Raw genomic sequence first — 22,526 nt, forward strand, 5'->3', positions numbered from 1 at the left:
ACCATTATAGTAATGTGGTCATTAAGCGAACCACATGGTCAAAAGTCTGAATCCAGTTTATCCAATGGGCATTTTGTTGGACAATGTCAAAAAAAACAACACACAAAATTTGATCACATGACTGGGACACTGTAACCAGTCATAAATACAAGTTGACTGCCAACACCCAAAATGCGATCACCTGACCGCAAGGGGTGATGCAGCAGTCATTATTACAAGGATGAGTTGTTAATAATTTTTTTTTAGTCCACTGTAACTTTGAATGGTCCTTTATCAACTGGTCCCAAGTCAAGGACTGCCTGTACTGATATAAGTTTAATATTAATAATTCAGCTTCCCCTTAAAGTACTATGTTTAAAACTTTTCCAGTTTGGAAAAAAAAATATCCCAAATCATTCATCATTCAAGATATATATATATAAAAGCAAAGACCCTGATCACCCTGGTCACCAATGTGGAAAAATAAAGATGAACAGCCAACAATAATACTCAGCCAGTTTTTAAATTAAAGAAGACGTACATGTACACATAAGATTTCCCTCAACCAAAAATCATCAACAATTTAAAAAACAAGAAGTGCATATAATTTATTCAGAAATGAATGCATTGCTTTGCATTGTACTGTGAACGATATGAGGGCAGATTGCTATCTGCAGCAGGTGACTCAGCCTATTTTCCCTAAAACAAATAAAAAAAAATAACTTTGATTACACTCACACCAGTGTCATAGATTTCTACTTCTGACAAGGAGAAGAAAGAAAGCTATAAGGAGCTTCTAGTTTCATAAAAAAAATTCTAAGATAATTACTACACCAAACAGCACCCTCCTCCGTTCATTTTGGTGTTGTAGTTTTTGGTCTGAAGAAAGAAGACATTGTTTTCATGCCGCTCTTGTCAACTTTCGCTAAAGCTTTTTGTGCAGCTGACATTTTACTGCTTGCCTGGAAGTAAGAACAAAGTAAAACGTCAGCACAAAGTTTAGGACTCAATTCTTGTCACGTACCAGGACTCATAAATGGTAACTGCACACAACCCCTCACACATTTTATTCAGAGAGTCTTTATAAAAATCATGCCAATCCCAACGAATCAACTAAGATTAAAAAAAATCAGTAAATGATCTGAGAAACAAATTCATGTAAAAACATCCTTTTCCAGATTACATTGTGAAAAAAAAGTACAAGCGTGTTCTTCCTAAACTGTGTGACCTCCTGAACAGATCAGTACATACATCTTTAACATTGTTGATATGACTTTGATAATCATGAAACAGAGACCGACATAAGCTGTTATTCAATTCTTATGGTGAGTAAACTCAATTAAAATTCTTATCGAAGAAAACCTCACCAAGACAATAGTAAAGATAGACTTGGATGGCTGTGAGTCCTGAGCAAGGTAGCAAGAAAAAATCTCCATGGTCTCCACTGATTTTAGTTAGCCAAATCTTTAGCCAACGCTTAGCCAAAGTTCATATTATATTTCTCTAAGAATGAAACTATTTCCATTCCTCCCAACCAAATACTATTCTAATCCAGGGCTTTTCAACCAGTGGTACGGGTACCACCTGTGGTACATTGGCACCTGGCAGGTGGTACAGACCATCCTAGAAAACTGGTAGCAGAGGAGGGAAATGAGCTGAACCGGTGGCAGCACCGCACAAGCCTGAGTGAGAGACGGCTGGAGCTGCAGGGCTGTCAGGGCTCAGTGAAAGCACCAGGATCAGCACCGCTTTCCAGCTGATTGGCGCTTCTTCGGAGCTGTCAGGGCTCAGTGGAAGTGCCAGGATCAGCGCCAGGCTTCAACTGGAGCTCAGCGCTGATCGCAGCACGTCTGCTGAGCCCAGAAGAAGCGCCGGTCAGCTGGAATGTTGCAGCATCTCCAGGGTCTTGTGATTTACATTCAGATGCTTGGCAACTGATTCATATTTATGAGGGTCACAGTGTACCAGGGTCATGTGAAGTGACCAAAACCTGCTGCAACCACCCAGCAGACGGGGGGAATAAAAACCAAACACCCACCCTACCCCACCCCCGCTGCCAATCCTCAGCAGAAATGCTCGCAACAATGAAAACCTCGGACAGGAGGAAGAATGCCACCGGGAGGGCAGGCAGGTGTCTTTCTCAGCTGTGGCTTGGGGGGCACTTTTTTCAGTGCCATTGTAACTTCGAACAGTCACTACGTGAAATGTTGTAAGTCGAGGACTACCTGTACTTCATCACTTTTTTCCTTTTTTTTTTTTGGTCAAGTTTTTGACACCTTGCTAAGCAACTGGTGGTACTTGGATGTTTCCATATCCTAAAAGTGGTACAATGGGTGAAAAGGTTGAAAAGCCCTGTTCTAATCCACACAGTTATTAAAAACAGATTTGCACTGATATTTCACCCAAAGCAGACATGTATGAGACACTACTAACACCAATTAACTCCACTAACTCCATTGTGCATATCAAAGCAGCCACATGCATAGGAAATCTGCCTTCTGAGGAATCAATCGCTTCTTTGCAACCTTCAGTTAATAATAATAATAATAATAAAGTTGGAAGGGACCTTGGAGGTCATCTAGTCCAACCCCATGCTCAGGCAGAAAACCCTATACCGTTACAGACAAATGGCTGTCCAGTCTCTTTTTAAAAACTTCCAGTGTTGGAGCATTCACCACTTCTGGAGGCAGGTTGTTCCACTGGTTAGTTGTTCTAACTGTCAGGAAGTTTCTCCTTAGTTCTAGGTTGCTTCTCTCCTTGACTAGTTTCCATCCATTGCTTCTTGTCCTGCCTTTCGGCGCTTTGGAGAATAGCTTGACTCCCTCTTCTTTGTGGCAACCCCTGAGATATTGGAACACTGCTATCATGTCACCCCTCACCCTTCTCTTCGCTAATCTAGACATACCCAATTCCAGCAACCGTTCCCTATATGTTTTAGCCTCCAGTCCTCTAATCATAAACCAGTTCACTGGCTTAGTAGGAAACCAGATTAAGTGGGCAATCTAACCAGTGATTTCAGTTACCGCGCTACTTTTCATGTCCTCTACAGGTACTTTTATGTGACAGCCTGGTTTTATACTAAATCAGTATCACAAGAATATTCCAAGCCCCACTGATCTCTGTGGGAAACATTGTAGTCAGCTGCATTTTCCAAAAATAACCCTTTTAAGATGCTTGCAGAGCTAAAACCTGGCCCAATTAGGAAAAACACCAAATACATTAATGCCAATATTGCAAAGTACTGTGCACATTGTACTAAGGCAACATTTACTCTCTGGCAGTGTTCAAACACCTCACTGAGCCAAAATCAAGCAAACTACATCATGGCTTTGTGAATCCTGTAGAAAAGTAATCTAAATCCGTAGAAACCAATGCTTTTAAATATTTTTTTTTAAAATAGCTCTTTAAAATGGGTAGTACTTTTAATTCTCTCTCCCCGCTCTACTTAACATTTTATCTAGGTGTTTTGACAGTTAAGGCACACTATTCTGAAATACAGGATTCTATTGATGTCTTGGGACGCGGTGGCTCAGTGGGTTAGGACACTGAGCTTGTCAATCAGAAGGTCGGCAGTTTGGCGGGTCGAATCCCGAGTGCCGCGTAGCAGAGTGAGCGCCTGTTACTCGTCCCAGCTTCTGCCAACCTAGCAGTTCGAAAGCACGTAAAAAATGCAAGTAGAAAAATAGGGACCACTACGGTGGGAAAATAACAGCGTTCCGTGCGCCTTTGGCGTCTAGTCATGCCGGCCACATGACCACGGAGACGTCCTTAGACAAGCGCTGGCTCTTCGGCTTTGAAATGGAGATGAGCACCGGCCCCTAGAGTCGGAAACGACTAGCATGCACGTGCGGGGGAACCTTTACCTTATATTGATGTCTTATAGATAACACTTGCTTAAATAACTTCCCCCTTTTTAATAGACCATCTTACTGATAGACAAAATATGAGGCAGGAAAACATAAAAATACATACCTTTTTGTTTTTCAGATCACCAGTATTGAATTTAGTATAATCTTCCTCAGCTTCCACAGGACCCTCTGACAGTTTCCTTTTCTGTAATGTGAAAGAGTGATTTGTGCCATAAATCACATGTTGGGCTTGTGAACTTTCCAGTCAAAAATTTTCAGACTTTATGGAATAAACGGTAGACATACACCACAGAGAAATATGAAATATGAAAAAGTATCTCTGTATGATCTAATCCAGTGGTCCTCAAACTTAGCCCTTTTATGAGTTTTGGACTTCAACTCCCAGAATTCCTCAGCCAGTGTGCCTGGCTGAGGAATTCTGGGAGTTGAAGTCCACAAGTCATAAAAGGGCCAAGTTTGAAGACCCCTGATCTAATCTTTGATGATCAATTAGTAAATCTAAAGCTGAGATGTGAATTTTGAAAGTGCTGCTACTGTATGCTTCTCGCAGTTGTCAAAACTTCCAAAACGAGAGAGTCATAAAATGACACAATTGGAATTTGGGACTGCGTACCACTTTGTCACTTGAAAATACTTATCAGTGTAGCCAGAAGAACATGCAAAACAGTTTGTCCATGAACAATTTCATGGTTTTCAGTTGCTTTGTTCATGAATTCTATGTTTCAGATCTTCTGTTCCACATATGGAGAGAAACACCATTGTTCCTGGTGTTACATTTTAGCTGCTGTAATTGAAAATTGTCTCTTTACTGCCATCTGGTGGTTGTCTGGATTTTTGCACGTTCTGAATCCTGTTTTCAATAGCCAAATTAGCTAAATTATACAATTTTGTTTACGCACTATCACAGAATATTTAAATTATTTCAGATTTCTGTTTCTTCTAATCCTCAGTCAAACTTAAATAGATTGCCTGAATTTCTGAATGCAATTTTGGTTTGAATTCAAAACAAAACACATTTTTTTTCAGTTTTTGAACACTCATATTAGTTTGGGAATCAGTTTGAGTCCTGTGAGATACAATTCTCCCAATTGAATAATTACTCCTTCCCAAGAAAAAGTTTTTCTTAAAGGATTCAGGTTTTATTCTTGCTTAATTCTCCTAAAGCTTTAGCATTTCCGTAATGAGCTCATGTGAGATGGCAGGGTAAGACTGCACCAACGGTTTAAAGTGTATTTTTACATGAGGATGCCCAGCATCGGAAAAGGTTACTGAACCGATTAAAGCAGCCTGCATAACTAAATTGATGTCACTTATATGCTTGAAAAAGCAAACTCTCTTTATAACAAAGGTAATAAATATTTCAAGAATTATCTTCAGTAATGAATTCAAAGCAGTTCTTTTATAGCAAGGATTTTTTTCAGTCCAGTTGTAAAATCAGTGAGCAACATCTAAACCAAGTGTGGAGAAACTATAGTGTTTTCTCAGATATGCTGGATTATGATTCCCACAGTTTCTGACCAATGGCCACAGAAACGGAGCTTATGGGATCTGGAAATGAAGCACTTCTGAATGGCTCAGAGTTGCACGTTTTGAGAAGCAGACTTTCTTAAGAAGTCCTTCTTACCTTTGATGCTGGCTCTGTGGGAAGATCTGTATCTTGCGGGAGTCTGAAAGCCAGAAAGGTCAAGTTAAACTCTAGAGCTATCTGATTAAAAGGTAAAGGTTCCCCGCACATGTGTGCTAGTCGTTTCCGACTCTAGGGGCCGGTGCTCATCTCCATTGCAAAGCTGAAGAGCCAGCGTTTGTCCCAGGACGTCTCCGTGGTCATGTGGCCGGCATGACTAGACGCCAAAGGCGCACGGAGCGCTGTTACCTTCCCACCGTAGTGGTCCCTATTTTTCTACTTGCATTTTTACGTGCTTTCGAACTGCTAGGTTGGCAGAAGCTGGGACGAGTAACAGGCACTCACTCTGTTACGCGGCACTCGGGATTCGACCTGCCAAACTGCCGACCTTCTGATCGACAAGCTCAGCGTCCTAACCCACTGAGCCACCGCATCCCCTGCTATCTGATTACATCAGCCTATTTATTTCACCTAATTATGTGATTATGAAGCCTGTTGTGAGTTTTCCACAGAAATTACAGTATTATAATGCATTCACCGACAATTAAACAAAATGTTAGAGACTATGAAGCTTCCTTTGAGTCAAGTTCAACTCCTGATGTCTTTATGGACATGTCCTAATGCTTTTTTTTTAAAGTACAGAAATGCAGAAGTGATTTGCCATTGCTTACTTCCAAGATGCTTTTTCCCCGCTATTCCAGCCCTGATAATTTCTGACCACCTTCCACTGAAGTATTAACTAGATTTGACTGAACTAAACTTTTTCAAGATCCGCCATGGTCAGCTACCTAACTGGGCAAATGTGTTTTTATACACTTACTAACGCATCTTAATGAAAACAAATATTAAGAGCACTATTTGAGAACCATTTTGTCTTCACTGATGGTTTACTGCATCAGTCCTGTGCTGAACCCTTCAAGCACGCGAACCGTCTCTCAAAGATGAAAAGACAGCAAAGAAAACAAAACATGGAGTTAGACACATACACACAAACACAAAACTGGGACACCTCTTCTTTCCTAAACAACCCCCCCCTCTGGAATTGGGGTGGAATGTAGAATTTCCAGAAGAGAAAGGGTGTATTCCAGAGGAATAAGAGGCAGCTCCGTCCAGATATGTTGTGTGAGAGAAAGAGTGTGAAAGAGGCTCCTTCCTAATAGTTCTTGGAGAATATGCTTGATGTAGAGCACGGGTGTCAAACTCGCCATGTGATGTGAAGTGTCATGACTTTTTTCGCACTGTCAGCGCTGGGGTGGGCGCGGCCTCCGCATGATGCAACCGGCCCATGGGCCAGCAGTTTGACACCCCTGATGTAGAGAGTAGAGTGCTTCAGTTTGGCAAGATTCTGTCTACAGGTGTGGAACACCAAAGAATTCTGCTTGGAAGAATCACCTTGTGCCTTTCCTGGGTTTTGGGCCTGACAGGGATCCTCAGATATCAGACAAACCAACCCGATGCAAAGCAAGATCTAGTCACAGAAAGGTCTCTGCTGCTTTGAGGAATATCCCCACCATTCTATGGAGTCCAGTTTGTTTCAATGAATGGTATATTCCCAACTTGGGAAAAGGGACAAAAAAGCAGCTGCATGGAAGAAAGGCAGGGAAATAGGGAGGGCTCCAGTACCCTACTTAAGTGTGTTTTTCAAATCAGTATTAGTGATGGAAGCATGACAGGAAAATTCTTGTTTGAAGCAGTTAGTTTTTAAAAATAAATAAATCCTCACCTTAAATAATTAGCCAATGTTGCACTTAGCTCTTCGGGAATATACTCTGATATTAAACCATGAGCATAACAAATATAATCCTCTGAAATGAAATAGATATTGCATGTTATTCATCATGTGCCAATTGTATACTTTTTTTCTTCTCTTAAATCAGTTCATCCCAGACACAAATGATTTTGCCAGGGTCCCTTTCTGGCAATGATTAAAAAGAAAAGTAAAACCCCAAAGTAAGTTTCCTAAATCAAAATCCATGAAGGCAAACTGGTATATTTTACTTTAAATAGCTTTCTTCAACAAATGTAGTTATCTTACCTTCTGTGCCACTGTTGGCTTGATTATCGCTGATAAATGTAGCAGCCTGTACTTTTCCACTCACAGGTATGCTATTGTCTTTTAATACTTTCACCAGTTGGTTAACCTAGCAAAAGCCATAAAATAGTACCATCACAATCAAAGTTTGAAGCCACGCACTGAAATCCATTACATATATTTCATAGAAAATAGTGCCTCTTTGTCATAGGGATAGGAAGCATAGACACTCAGCATTATCGAAATGCTATCTCTGTTCAGGCAATGAGATTTTTTTAAAAACAGAGTAAGATATTCCTATTTAATTTGTTCAGCAGAAGGCTATGAAGAATTATACTCATACTATGCATCACTATTAGAATCATTGCTATAAGATAGGCAGCTGTAGAACTCAATTAAATAAACATATTTTAGTAAGTGATTAATGCACACTGTCAAGTTGCAATATCTAAACCATTCCCCCCCCATGTAACAAAATTTCTTCCACAGTAATCATACCATGGCAGGAAGAATAAAGCTAGCAGAATTGTGCTAGTAACAGCCATTTTGTTGCAATTGCTTTCTTGAAATTGTAAAAAAAAACATTTTTTTTAAAGTAAGAGTTGTGTTACAGGACCCATGTCTGTTCCTTTTCAGACTACTACTAAATTGATTATACTATATTACAGATAAAAAGTGAATGTATTTGTAAATATCTATTGAAACCAACATGGGGCATTCTATCCAATTTAATTCAATCATAAAGCTGCTTCTTTACCATTTTTTCCAGATTCTCTAGAACCTCTAATATTGAAACAACTATAAACCTATGAAACTGACACCATGTATCTGAATCCTTGGTATGATATTATATATATATGTACGTATGTATGTATGTATGAATGTATGTATGTATGTTTACTTTTAAAAAATAAAAACTAGGTCTCAAGAAGCAAGATCAGTCCTCAGTCAACAACTACAGTGAAATCAAAATCTTGTATGAAATGGCTAGCATTTTCTCTACACAATGAGAAAATAATATGCCTTAAAATCAAATTTTCTTTACATCATTGTGTTTTCCAGTTTTAACTATTACATATTTGCTTTATAGTTCAAAACAATGTATTACGCAATAGATCTGTCATTGAAGAATATTAAAATGGATGATAGAGAAAAATTTACCTTTTTATTTAACCATGTCAGTGTTTTCTTCTCACTGTATCTAAAAAATTTCTTACCACCTATTTCTGAGAATAAAGAGAAAGAGAGACAACCAAACTATATTTACTCTGTGCATTAATGAAACTGAGACAAAATACAAATTTATTTCAGTATTTGGAGAAGTTTGTCAACAAACTTAGCTACTGCTAAGCTTGTAAGCCGCCCTGAGTCTTCGGAGAAGGGCAGGATATAAATGGAATTAAAATAAAATAAATAAATAAATAAAAAACATTATCAAATATTTTGGAGGTGATGAATATATACCTTGAATGTGCACGTACACACAATTAACTAATACTAAATCTAAACCACAGACTAGTTAATTTATCTAAGTATTATCTAAAATACCTTTCTTTTCAATTGTGAATAGTGCCTTTCAGCTGTGTTGCATTACAATTCCCAGTATCCTCAGAATAGCTCTGCTACTGGGGGGGGCGGGGGGGGGGAGAGGAAGAGAATGATGAAAGCTGAGGGAACCAGGTTGGGAACTTTTCACTACAATTGGTAGCAGACCTTTAGACAAGTATTTCTCAAACTTGGAAACATTAAAAAGTATGGACTTCAATTCCCAGAATTCCTCAACCAGACATTCTAGTACAGAATCCTGGGAGTTGAAGTCCACACATCTCAAAGTTGCCAAGTTTGAGAAACACTGCTTTAGAGTTTCAGAATCATGCTTTCACAGTCTTGCAGGCATTGAGTTTGATACTTCTTTTTATTAGATACAGTTAGAGCAAATGCTTATATATTTAATGGAGGGCATCTCTGGAAATATGAATATTATAGGCTGGATCTTGAATTTGCCTCCTGAAAATAGATGAGCTCCTTTCATCCATACAAATCTTCTCATTTAGTAGAGCACTGGACAGGCAGCAATTTTTGTAGACTGCTATAAAAGCTATAACACATCCTGCCCTATCCTCTAATTCAGGGGTCTCCAAACTTGGCCGCTTTAAGACTTGTGGACTTCAACTCCCAGAATTCCTCAGCCAGCCTGGCTGAGAAATTCTGGGAACAGCAGTCCACAAGTCTTAAAGTGGCCAAGTTTGAAACCCTCTGCCCTAATTCCTATATAGTCTTGCCTTTAGCGATGGTTCACAGTTATGGCAGTGATGAAATAGTAACTTTGCAACCAATCCTTGCATTTACAACCTTCAGAGGTTTTAAAGCAAGAGTGTCAAACTCGATCGCATCACGTGATGTATCGCGACGTTTTTGCCTTTGCGGAGCTGGGGTGGGCATGGCCTGCGTGTCACGCCTCTGGCCTGCGGGCACCAGTTTGACACCCCTTTTGTAAAGCAAAGCAAAGCTGAAGGAAGATCAGTCAGTTTTACTTAGTGACCGCATTGCATAATGACTTGAGTTGCTGATCCCAAATATGGTTGCTAAACAAGGACTACCTGTAATCCTTGAAGGCCTCCCCCCCTGCCCAACCACGTAGGAGATGGGAGTTGTGAGTTAGAATTAGGGGAATTAGGAGAGAATTGGCTCTGCTCTCCTCTGACCAGGAGGACTATCCTAAGTAGAACACTCTCTAATAGCACTTCAAGGGACAGAAGTCTGGATTAAACCCTAAATAGGCAACCTCAGCAGTTTATTTTAGACGAGGTCTCTTTGCATTCACACAAGACGCCATCCGTGCTCGTGCAAGGATGGTTTGTGAGACACCTGCCCCCCAACACAGCTGGCTATGTCAAGTGGCCTAGCCCTAACATAAGTAGTGGCTAAAGTTTGCAGGTCTACATTATTAATAATTTTTGCTTGTTTTGTACCTTTTTGCTCAGCTACGTGGTGAACTGACTGTGAAGTACTTGTGCACTGTAGCAATTGTATGCTGGAAGAAAACTCTTCATCCACCAAAACCTGATCCAGTGGCTGAAACTTTCCCTGCTGAGGGTGAGGCAGAGGAACAATCAGTTTTAAAAAAATTAAAATGATTCAAACAATTCTTAATCAAACTTGTTTTTTTCCAAACAAGACTAACTTATTGCTGAGCCAAATGTTCCAATAAATAAGAAAGCAGCAGAGCATTAACTATAATTTCAGAAATTTCAGAATTTCAGTTCTTGAAACATTTAGAATGATAGATATTTGTTTGGAGGGAGGGGAAGGGATATATAGTGTAATGTCATTTTCCTGAAACATTTTAGTTGCCTACCTCTTTCTCTGCTCTGATGAGGTAGAAAAGCACAAGAAACAAGGGGTCCATTGGTGTGGCAAAAAACAGACGTCCATCTGAAGGTAGGAAAATAAATATTCTAAAAGGAACTGTACTGCTTCAATAAGTTAGGGAGAAAAACTAAAATGATTCAGCAGCAAAGTCAAACACCTATAATCTATCTTTGTCAATTTAAATTTAGACTTTAAAATAAAGTTTTTAAGAGGATAAGTATACTACAAAGAGGAAAGATGTTGTATATTCAAATTCTAAACATCTGTTGTTTCCCACAGACATACAAGACAATATGCATATAGGAGAATAAAAATAATGGGACTATATGCTACATCAAATACAGTTTCAAAACCTTTCTAAGAGTGTCATGCAAACCAGGAAAAGATGCAGCTGTTTAAAGAGTTGCAGGCACGTTTTATGACCATAATTCAATCTGCTCTGAAGCTACTTTTTAAATCAAATTTGAAGTGCTCCATAACACCCTCCCCAAATTTCATAAAAACATCTACATTTTTGTTAAAATAACTGCGGTATGAGTATTTCCCTTATGGTTCTAAATTTTTTACCTGCAAGGCAAAATTGAATCTCATGTGAATCAAAGTGAGAAGAAATGGATTGGATGTTGTGATTCAGGTAAGTATGGTCTGCTAAACATTTCTGCAGAATTGCCCTATTTGGGCATAATAATTTCCCACTTGAAGTTTTAAAAAATCGAGTAAAACCATAGATGAAAAACTTGGTTTATTTCTCCCCACCCTAAGAAAGACCCTAGTCTAAGTGGCATGTTTGCCCAATATAGTGTGACAAAAAAGCATAATTGTACCTTATCTGTCTAGCCTCAAGAGAAATGAGATGTCAGAAAAAGCCAATCTCTCTCTCCCTCCAAGGTGCTGCCAGGGGAAAATGGACCGTTAAAAAATGTGAGGTGCAATCCCTTCTCTGAGCTCAAAATTTTCTCAAAACCCAACTGCAATAAAGACATGGAAGAAAGGGTGACAGCAAAAAACCTCTTTTTTCCTCCTCTGCCAGACATAAAGATCCAGAAGTGGATAGTGATACCTTCAAATCACTGTGAAAAGATCATCCTAACACTTGATACTAGTCATGATGATTCAATGAAATAAATGCAAATTTGTTGGAACATCCCCATTTCTACTTCTGTGAGGGAAGGAAGAAATAAGCAGTCATAATATTAATAGCTTCAAGGTAAAGAAAATATTTTAAGAAGTGTGATTGCGACTCAAGGAATTTCAACAGAAGTAGAGAGTCGATTCTACGGAATTCCGGGAATGTTACATTAAACTACAACTCCCAGCATCTCTCATCATTGACAATGCATCCAGAGCGCCAGTTTCCCCAGCATCAGGGAAGCATTAGGTGAGATAGATCTATGTCCTGTTCAACCTTCCACTTACCATATTGAACTTCTTGACCAATAAACCATGACCGGTATTCTTCATGAAAAGCTTTTATTTCAAATATGTGGTATGCATCGCTACCAAATAAATAAAGGGCAGCTTGTCCTGTCAAGAAAGAAACCACTATCACATTCTGGTTTTGCTGTGCAATATTTTTCCAAGGCTCATCTGACTGAAGAGAAAACAACAGTATTTTTACAGAAAAACATCTCAGTATGTATGAGCTGTAAGCAAAAGAAAATTTAGCAAATGTATAAAAAATGAAATAGGATTAGGAGGAAATCAACCATACTATTCCACTAGTAAATAATCAAATGATAATTTGGTATAATTACCTTCTATACCATAATATGTCAGCTTTTAAAATTTCAGCTAACAAAGGGATAATAGTAACCATGATGAGGGCAAGACTATTACTATAAAAATAAAAAGAAACCTATCAGATGGCATCAAGCAAGTAATATTTTACAATGTGAGCCTTGCCTGTACTTGGATGTGGCAGCCTTGTAAATAAAGGCCCAGCATCTGGCTTCTTTGGGAGATCAATTGCAGTTTCTGAAAGAGAGGGAGAACGCTAGAATGTGATAGATGCCCATACATAATTTATAATAGCACCTTAAAAATCATGACTATGAGGGTTGCCTGGTAAGTTCTGAGGAATAGAAATTCTTTTCCCAAGAACCAAGCAAGTCTTCCTTTTGTCCTCTTCAAACTTGAAAGAGTTTATTGGCTGAACCCTATCTTTTGAGGGCAGCCTTATTATAAATAAGGTTGGAAGGCAGAGTCCAGATGTTGCTTTCCCCAAGCTTGTCATCAATGCTCATGGGCGTGGAAATAAGATGGCCAAGCCACTTCACTTTACCATGATGTCATTGTCTGATTCAGAAGACAGCGGGCCTTGTCTGAATCCCACCAACACAGAATTCTTCGTGATCTCTGAGGCTGGTTGTTTGCAGATATTTCATTACTGAGTTAGATGACATCAGTGCCACCATTTCAGATTAAAAATAGAAGAAATGCAATATTTGGATTGTCTTCAAACATGCCACCAGGTTTTTCTCTTTGTTTTCTAAACCAGTGTTTTTCAAACTTGGCAACTTTAAGATATGTGGACTACAGCTCTCAGAAATATGCAACCCAGCATGTTCTGGGAATTGAAGTCCACTTACCCTAAAGATGCCAAATTTGGTCTACAGAGGCTCTAGTCTAGACTGATGCTGAAAGCCCAATGAGACCAGATTCAGTGCCTAGTTCACCTTGGCTAGAACATAAACTTGGGGGGAAATTGTGCTAAGTGGGGCACTCAAAGCTTCTTTCATCTATGCTTATCTAAAAAGCATGGAAGAGATGAATGAAGGGGAGAGGGCAACAATCACCTGCTACTTTACACTTAGGAACCACTCAGTCATAAGAGTGTAGGTAAAATCCCATAACTGAACTCCCCACTAGCCGAGGAATACTGGGATTTGAAGTCCAAACATCTTCAAAGTTAGCCAGTTTGAGAAACGCGGCAATATCGGGCCTGGATGGGAGACCACAGCATCGACCGGGCAATCCAAACAAAACATCCTAGGAGGGAGCAATAGCACATCTCTGCATTTTAGCCAACATGTCCTATCCACACGTGCCCATCAAGTCCCGGAAGTTGAATTCGACTCTGAAGACGGATTCATTTTATTTCGGATCACCCAACCTCTTCGGGAGGGCAGGAATAGCATCTCTTAATATCGTGGTGGGACGGTAGGAAGGGGAGAGGTCGCCAACGGGGAAGGCTAACACGAAGCCCGGCAAGCCTTCGCACAAGCGCCGACCGGCTGCCCGAGGCAAGAAAAGCTCGATCGCTTGAACGCAGCCCGCAATTGGCCCTCCCGTGCACGGAAGGGAGCCACTTCTTTTAACACTCCAGGATCGGCTGGCTCCGGGGCACGGTTACCTGGAAGAACCACCACCCACTGGCGACTGCTGCCACCGCCGCGTTTTTCTGCCCTGGCCCCCGGCCGCTTCCCCTTCCCGCTCGGCATCTCGCTTCTGCTAGGAGCCGCAGCCTCCCTCCGGGCTCTGCTTTACTAAACACAGAGATATTAAATGTAGAGCGGCGGGTGCGGCTTGGCTTGCGAGTCAAGTTTCAAAAATAAAAATAATAAAAATAAAAATAAATAAGAACTTCACTGCTGCTCCCAAACCAGCCACGGGCAGCTGCTTTCCTGCGTGGGAAGCTGAGAGTAGAAGCGGATGCTCTGCGGAGGCGATGTAACTACACTGAACTCTTTTGTCACTGTCGCAAATAGATCGGGATGGTATATTTTTGGCGTGGGCCTGGAGGCAAAACGGAAGAAAAAGAGGAAAGCAAGGAAGAATCGTAGGCATGATTTGAAAACCTGTGTAAAAAATACTTTAAAGTGTTGCGTATAAACTTAACACTTAAGCACTGTGTCTCTCCGATTGCAATGTGCGCGCACCGCTGCTACACTTCTCCAGATCTTTCCTCTTCACCTTTGAAACACAGGCCTGCTTTCCAATATCAGATAGCACTAGCCTGCAGGTCACCCTTTTGCTCTCTTTTTTATCTGTTTTTTTTTAATTCCATTTATATCCCGCCCCACCAAGAAATATGATCTCAGAACTAGGCGAAGTCAGTCTATCTTAATACCTGGCTTTATTGGCATTCACGTTAGCAGGAAAAATACCAACTGAAATGTAAAGAATTTGAACATTTTAAAAATCATTTTTTACCCATGAGGAATTTTGCCTATTTTTGCATTTTTATCCTAACTTTGCTGTGAGTTCAAGGTGGCCCATGTGGAGGGTTTTTCCTCTTTTTCTGATAAGAGATGGGGTGTCCTGGGCAAAACTGACTGTCCGAAAGTTATCCATTGAAAATACAATGGAGACTCAAACGAGGGACTCTCTATATTGGTGCTTTCAGCAAAATGTTATACCAGCACCTCTCAAACCTTCAAGACTTGGAAACCTCGAAAGCAGTATTGCTCAAACTTGGTAACTTTTAAGATGTGTGGACTTCAAATCCCCAAGTTCTCAAGGCAGCATGAGCCATTCTTGGGAGTCCACACATTTTAAAATTGTCAGGTTTGAAAAGCACTGTGGCATCCAGATTGCTCTCTATTATTTTTCATAGGCCATGGCCAATTTTAGGGAAAGAAGTGGGGGGAATAGCAATAAAGGTCTCTATTTCAATTTATCTTAATAGTTCTTTGCTGCCTTTTTTTTGCCAAGTAATGTAACAATGGGTTGAGTGTTCTGGGAATTGGATTAAGTGAAAGCAGATCTTTGGGGAACCATTTTTTACAATGCATGACAAAAAAGAAACCTTTTAAAATTGAGGTATTGGTATCACTGTGCTTTATAGCCATAATGCACAATTTCTTTGGATCATAAAAATGGTGGACAATTTCTTTGGATCTAAAAATATATTTCTTCAGATCATACACAGATTATTAATTATTAATCTTCAGCCAAGAATTTTGCAGATTAGTAAAAATAAATGAAGAATATATCTAGGCGTGAGCTTAAATGGACTCTAGAAGATGGTAGAGGACAGGAAGGCCTGGAGGAACGTTGTCCATAGGGTCGCGATGGGTCGGACACGACTTCACAGCTAACAACATCTACAGTAGCTCTGTCAGATGTTGGGGGATGGCAGTCCAAACTAGGCATCCCTGCATGATTAGTTTAAATCAGGGGTGTCAAACTCACAGCGTCACATGATGTGTCATGACGTATCACGACTTTTTCCCCCTTGCCAGAGCTGGGATGGACATGGTTTCGGCATGATGCATCCAGTCCACGAGCCAGCAGTTTGATACCCCTGGTTTCAATGAAGAGGTATCCGACACACAAAAGCTTCAATTCTGAACCGAAGAAGCTTTTTGGATTAGAAGCAAAACATTTTCAAGGAAAAAAACAAGATGATCCAGTTACTTTTTAAAAACACCTTTGGGACAATTCTGTTGCTGCCATCTTATGGCTAAATTATAGGACTTCAGCTCCTAACTATTGCCACTTCAGGGAAGAAATCACATGATTGCAATTTTTTCTCCCTCCTTATTGTTGTATGCTACTATCAAAAACAACGATTTGGATGGACCAACTTTGAAACTTATCAGGTACATGATACATGTACATACATGATACACACACATACATATATAGAACTGTTATTTTTTTTATTTTTTATTTTAATTCCATTTATATCCCGCCCTTCTCCGAAGACTCAGGGCGGCTTACAAGCTTAGCAGTAGCCTTCATTCTATGTATATGCCTGCTTATTAGGGCTTTCATACACCCCCCAAGCGGCATTATTACAAAGTCAGCTTAATTGCCCCCAACAATCTGGGTCCTCATTTTACCTACCTCGGAAGGATGGAAGGCTGAGTCAACCTTGAGCCTGGTGGGATGCGAACCTGCACTGATTGCTGTTAAGAAGCCTCTTCCAATATCTGGTAAAACACCAGGACTAAGTAGATTCCCTATTGAATAGTATAAAAGATTTATAGAACATTTGGGGCAAAGAACTTGTCAGTTATATGAAGAGATATTTGACACAGGATTTTTATTACCCAGCATTTAACCATGCTTATATTACAATTATGCTAAAAGCAAGTAAAGACCATACTTAATGTGCTAATTATGTTTCTTTAAAAATCTTGATTTTGCAACGTCTTTTACTTAACCAAGCTTTGGGAAAAAGTATTGGATTATATAATTGTGCACAAAAGCCAAAATTTTCAGATACTATTCTTTTGAACTACATATCTAGTACATGAAAACTGACAACTGGACAAAGCAAATGGATTCTCCATGTCCTTACTATGGCCAAAAAACTGATATAGCAGTATTGGAAAGATAAAAGTATGGCTCCTTTCACTCAATGGACTGAATTCCAAATTGTACTTGTCACCTATGAGCAGATTGCCTGTAGACCTAGACCAGGGGTCGGCAACCTAAAAAAGAAAAAGAGCCACTGGGAACCGGTTCCATCACAAATTAAAAAAAGAGGGAGCCGCGTGCGTGTGTCCATGCACGCGCATGCGCAAAAAGGTTTTTTGCGCATGCGCGGACGCACGCGGCTGCCATTTTTTAAAAAATGAGATGGAACCGGTTCCCGGTTGCCCGACGGCGACGGCCCGTCTGCAAAGCTACCGCTTTCGGCAGCTTTGCAGACGGGCCGTGGCAGCTTCCTCAAAGAGCGGCGCCCCTGCCCATTCCGAGAGGTGCGCGCGCACCTCTCCGAACGACCGGAGGTGCGCGCGTACCTCCGCGCGAATGGGCAGCGGTGCCGCTCTTTGAGGAAGCTGCCGCGGCCCGTCTCAGCTTCCTCAAAAAGAGAGGCACCCCTGCCCATTCCGAGAGGTGCGCGCGCACCTCTCGGAATGGGCAGGGGCGCCGCTCTTTGAGGAAGCTGCCGCGGCCCGTCTGCTAAGCTGCCGCTTTCGGCAGCTTCACAGACGGGCCGCGGCAGCTTCCTCAAAGAGCGGCACCGCTGCCCCTTCGCGCGGAGGTACGCGTGCACCTCCCCAAAGGTTTGGGGAGGTGCGCGCGCAACTCCGGTCGTTCGGAGAGGTGCGCGCGCACCTCTCGGAATGGGCAGGGGCGCCGCTCTTTGAGGAAGCTGCCGCGGCCCGTCTGCTAAGCTGCCGCTTTCGGCAGCTTCACAGACGGGCCGCGGCAGCTTCCTCAAAGAGCGGCACCGCTGCCCCTTCGCGCGGAGGTACGCGCGCACCTCCCCAAAGGTTTGGGGAGGTGCGCGCGCAACTCCGGTCGTTCGGAGATGTGCGCGCGCACCTCTCGGAATGGGCAGGGGCGCCGCTCTTTGAGGAAGCTGCCGCGGCCCGTCTGCTAAGCTGCCGCTTTCGGCAGCTTCAGAGACGGGCCGCGGCAGCTTCCTCAAAGAGCGGCACCGCTGCCCCTTCGCGCGGAGGTACGCGCGCACCTCCCCAAAGGTTTGGGGAGGTGCGCGCGCAACTCCGGTCGTTCGGAGAGGTGCGCGCGCACCTCTCGGAACGGGCAGGGGCGCCGCTCTTTGAGGAAGCTGCCGCGGCCCGTCTGCTAAGCTGCCGCTTTCGGCAGCTTCACAGACGGGCCGCGGCAGCTTCCTGAAAGAGCGGCACCGCTGCCCATTCGCGCGGAGGTACGCGCGCACCTCTCCAAAGGTTTGGGGAGGTGCGCGCGCACCTCCGCCCATTCGGGGAGGTGCGCGTGCACCTCTCCAAACGGGCGGTGCCACTCTCCATTTGGAGAGGTGCGCGCGCACCACTGCCCGTTGGAAGAGGTGCGCGCGCACCGGGCGGCTGGGAGCCGCAAGAGACCTAGACTTTGCATGGGCAAATAAAATGAAATATGGGACTCATTTATACAAAATGTTCTACCCCGAGGTCCCGGGAGTGAGGATGTGCAGCCTCCTGAGCTCCGGCTGGTGTACCTGAATGCCAGGTCTGTCGTTAATAAAGCTCCTCTCGTCCGTGACTTGGTCGAGGGTGAGCAGGCGGACCTGGCTTGCATCACGGAGACTTGGTTGGGCCCAGAGGGCGGTATTCCTCTGGCTGATCTCTGCCCACCAGGTTTCCGGGTGCTACACCGGCCTCGGGCTCAGGGTAGGGGTGGGGGAGTGGCTGTTGTTATGAGGGAGACCTTAGCTCCGCGGGAGGCCACCGTTCCGCAGATAGTCGGGTGTGAGTCTCTCTTCTTGAGATGCGGCCCTGGTGTGCAGTTGGGCTTGCTGCTGGTGTACCTTTCGCCTAGTCACGCAGCGGCAGCCCTGCCTGAGCTTCTCGATGTCCTCTCTGGGTTGGTGGTTGAGTTCCCGAAACTTATAGTTTTGGGGGACTTCAATCTACCATCTCTGGGAGGATCATCTGAGTTGGCTCGGGAGTTCATGGCTTCCATGGCAGCCATGGACCTGACGCAAGTAATTTCAGGACCGACTCATGAGGGAGGCCACACCCTTGACCTAGTTTTCTTATCTGGTCGGTGGTTAGATGACCTTGGTGGGGGCTCCCCAATTATTATGCCCCTGTCATGGACCGATCATCATCTCCTGCGGCTGGTCTTCCGTTTTGCCACCCCCCGCCGTGGGTGTGTGGAACCAGTTAGATGGTACCGCCCCAGACGCTTAATGGATTCCGCGAGATTCCAGGCAGCGCTGGGGTCCCCACCTGCCTCCCCCACTCACAGCTCGGCAGATGCCTTAGTGGAAGCTTGGGAAAGGGCAGCCACTGAGGCTCTTGACCGAGTTGTACCCTTGCGGCCCCTGACCCGATGCAGATCCCGCCGAGCTCCATGGTTCTCCGCGGAGCTCCGGGAGATGAAGCGCCGGAGACGGGGCCTAGAGAGCGGTTGGAGGTCCAGCCGATCCGAATCCGACCGATTGCGACTAAGAACCCATATTAGGTCTTATCTTGCTGCGATAAGGGTGGCGAGGTCCAATCACTTCGCTACCCTTATCGCGTCCGCAGATAATCGCCCGGCCGCTCTGTTTAGGGTGACTCGCTCCCTCCTTAATCAGGAGGTGAGGGAGGAACCCTTGCAGGGTCGTGCCGAGGAGTTTAACAATTATCTGTCGGACAAAATCACTCGGATTCGGACCGGTCTGGACTCCGACTGGGCAGAGTCTGGCGATCAGGACGCGGGTGGTCTTGTCGATATCACTTGGGAGGAGTTTGATTCTGTGACTCCGGAGGAAGTGGACAGGATTATGGGGAGACTGAGCTCCACCACATGTTTATTGGACCCGTGCCCTTCCTGGCTGGTTTATGCAGCCCGGGAGAGGACACGCAGCTGGTTCCAGGCAGTTATATCAGCTTCTTTGAGTGAGGGTAGCTTCCCTGCCGTCTTGAAAGAGGTGGTGGTGAGGCCCCTCCTCAAGAAGCCTGCCTTGGACCCAGCTGTATTGAACAACTTTCGTCCGGTCTCCAACCTTCGCTTTCTTGCGAAGGTTGTTGAGAGTGTGGTGGCGCATCAGCTCCCTTTGGTCCTGGATGAAGCGGATTATCTAGACCCGTACCAATCGGGTTTCAGGCCCGGGCACAGCACGGAGACGGCATTGGTCGCGCTGGTGAATGATCTCTGGAGGGCTCGGGACAGGGGATATTCCTCTGTTCTAGTCCTATTAGACCTCTCGGCGGCTTTCGATACCATCGACCATGGTATCCTGCTGCGGCGTCTCAGGGGATTGGGAGTGGGAGGCACGGTTTTACAGTGGTTCTCCTCCTATCTCCAGGGACGCTCGCAGTCGATGTTGACAGGAGGGCAGAGGTCGACCGCGAGGTCTCTCGTTTGTGGAGTTCCTCAGGGGTCGGTCCTCTCGCCTCTCCTGTTCAACATCTATATGAAACCGCTGGGTGAGATCGTTCGTGGCTTTGGAGTTGGGTATCATCAGTACGCTGATGATACCCAGCTTTTTCTTTCTACCCCAAACCACCCCAGTGATGCCCTCAACGTGATGTCCCGTTGCCTGGAGGCGGTTCGGGTCTGGATGGGGAGGAACAGACTTCAACTCAACCCCGACAAGACCGAGTGGCTTTGCATACCTTCATCCCAGGTCTATTCGGATATTCCATCTCTTTCTATGGGGGGTGAATTATTACCCCCCGTAGATAGGGCTCGCAACTTGGGAGTCCTCCTAGATTCGCGGCTTACCTTGGAAGATCACATGGTGGCCGTGACTAGGGGGGCTTTCGCCCAGGTTCGCCTGGTGCGCCAGTTGTGGCCCTATCTAAGCCGGGATGATTTATGCACGGTCACTCACGCGCTCGTGACCTCTCGTCTAGACTACTGCAACGCTCTCTACATGGGGCTTCCCTTGAGGACCACCCGGAGGCTCCAACTGGTACAGAATGCAGCCGCGAGAGTTGTGTTGGGAGTCTCCCGATACTCCCACGTGACACCTCTGCTCCGTGAGCTGCATTGGTTGCCAGTTGTCTTCCGGGTGAGATTCAAGGTGCTAGTAATGGTGTTCAAAGCCCTCCATGGCATGGGGCCGGAGTACCTCAGGGAACATCTGCTGCCGGCATCAAGCTCCCTGCGCCCTGTGCGTTCCCACAGAGAGGGCCTCCTCAGGGTGCCACCGGTCAGAGAATGCCGTCTGGTGGCCCCCAGGGGGAGATCCTTCTCTGTGGGCGCCCCGGAGCTATGGAACCAGTTACCGGTTGAGCTCCGGACGGCGCCCGATCTGCGTTCCTTTCGCCGCGATCTGAAAACATACTTGTTCGAGCAAGCCGGCCTGGCCTGAGGGGGGATTGGTGGGGTTTTTATCATTTTTATTGGGGTTTTTACTATGTATCAATTGTATTTTAATCGGGCATGCATTTAATTATCTTTTAATTTTTGTAAATTTCTGTGTTTTATTCTTGCCCTGTACACCGCCCTGAGTCCTTCGGGAGAAGGGCGGTATAGAAATGATAATAAATTAAATTAAATTAAAATTAAAATACAGTAGGTTAATAAAATATAATTAGATAAATTAGATAACTATATACAGAATTGTATTTACAGTTAAAATGATACATTATACCTTTTTCTTTTGTTGATTTTTTCATTTTTTAAGTGTTTTCCCTTTTCTTTGATAATGCATATATTATCATTTTTGTGGATTTCTCATTTCTCTGTCATTATTATAACAGCAAGAAAAGAATAAATAATAATTAAGAATTCACACCCAATATCAGAATCTGCTTTTTCACAAAATAAGCCCATTATTTTGGGTCCTGTCCTCTGAAAGAGTGGAGAACAGGTCTTGATTTTCTTCTCTGAGACAACTTTTCAGTTTATTTGAATAGTGCCCATATACATTTCTTCACAGAATTTAATTTCTAATCTGCTGATTATCCTTGTAGCCTTTCTTGGAAACTGTTCCCGCTTGTTTCATTGTACTCCAGTACATTTGATTCAGGTAAGCGAAGAAACGGCTCTTTTTTTTCTTTCGGAGCAGCAACGGATTATATACAGTACTTCTTTTTTACATATTACAAAGCCAGGTAAATAATGAACGGATCCAATTCTGCTTCAACTTGGGGAATTAATGCTGGTGGCGGGAAAAAAGCATGATTCTTTCCAAGTCATCTAGAGAAAAAAAAATAATTCTCCGCGTATCCCAGATTAAGAATATAGTTACATCGATTTTTGCCTTTGGTCGCAGGAAACCCGCCATCCTGACATCGCAGTGTATGTTTAATCGGAACCGGAAATCGAGCTAGTGCGGACGCCTGTGTAGCCA

General features: G+C 43.5%; 1 protein-coding gene across 9 annotated transcripts; it reads right to left on the reverse strand.

Moving 5' to 3' along the window:
• Positions 1 to 306: 306 nt before the first annotated feature.
• RNASEH2B (ribonuclease H2 subunit B) lies at positions 307 to 22,489 on the reverse strand. 9 transcript variants are annotated; one of them, XM_081318036.1, is made up of 14 exons: positions 22,425 to 22,449; positions 21,825 to 21,915; positions 16,667 to 16,782; positions 14,229 to 14,611; positions 12,779 to 12,850; positions 12,293 to 12,400; positions 10,863 to 10,939; positions 10,477 to 10,594; positions 8,666 to 8,730; positions 7,508 to 7,613; positions 7,196 to 7,277; positions 5,473 to 5,515; positions 3,952 to 4,032; positions 323 to 941 (listed from the first exon to the last, which is right to left on the reverse strand). In XM_081318036.1, exons 4-14 carry the CDS (start codon positions 14,314 to 14,316, stop codon positions 834 to 836), a joined length of 948 nt encoding a protein of 315 aa, XP_081174162.1. In that variant the 5' UTR covers positions 14,317 to 14,611; positions 16,667 to 16,782; positions 21,825 to 21,915; positions 22,425 to 22,449; the 3' UTR covers positions 323 to 833. The 9 variants fall into 9 exon arrangements, with proteins under 9 accessions (XP_081174169.1, XP_081174166.1, XP_081174162.1 ...); XM_081318039.1 differs by having other exon boundaries at positions 663 to 678; positions 809 to 941; positions 21,825 to 22,484; XM_081318040.1 differs by having other exon boundaries at positions 313 to 941; positions 8,666 to 8,724; positions 21,825 to 22,485.
• Between the last annotated feature and the right edge of the window lie 37 nt (positions 22,490 to 22,526).

This window comes from Vipera berus, assembly GCF_964194415.1.
Source record: "Vipera berus genome assembly, chromosome: 1".
NCBI classification, from domain to species: Eukaryota; Metazoa; Chordata; class Lepidosauria; order Squamata; family Viperidae; genus Vipera; species Vipera berus.

What these genes read in the sequence shown, in the direction of transcription:
- RNASEH2B (XM_081318035.1), bottom strand. Translation starts at nt 14,316, where the DNA reads ATGCCGAGCGGGAAGGGGAAGCGGCCGGGGGCCAGGGCAGAAAAACGC. An exon ending in CCACGTAGCTGAGCAAAAAG is followed by an intron (nt 8,731 to 10,476) that starts GTACAAAACAAG and finishes CTTTATTCTCAG; the next exon opens with AAATAGGTGGTAAGAAATTT. An exon ending in AGCCAACAGTGGCACAGAAG is followed by an intron (nt 7,278 to 7,507) that starts GTAAGATAACTA and finishes ATTTCATTTCAG; the next exon opens with AGGATTATATTTGTTATGCT.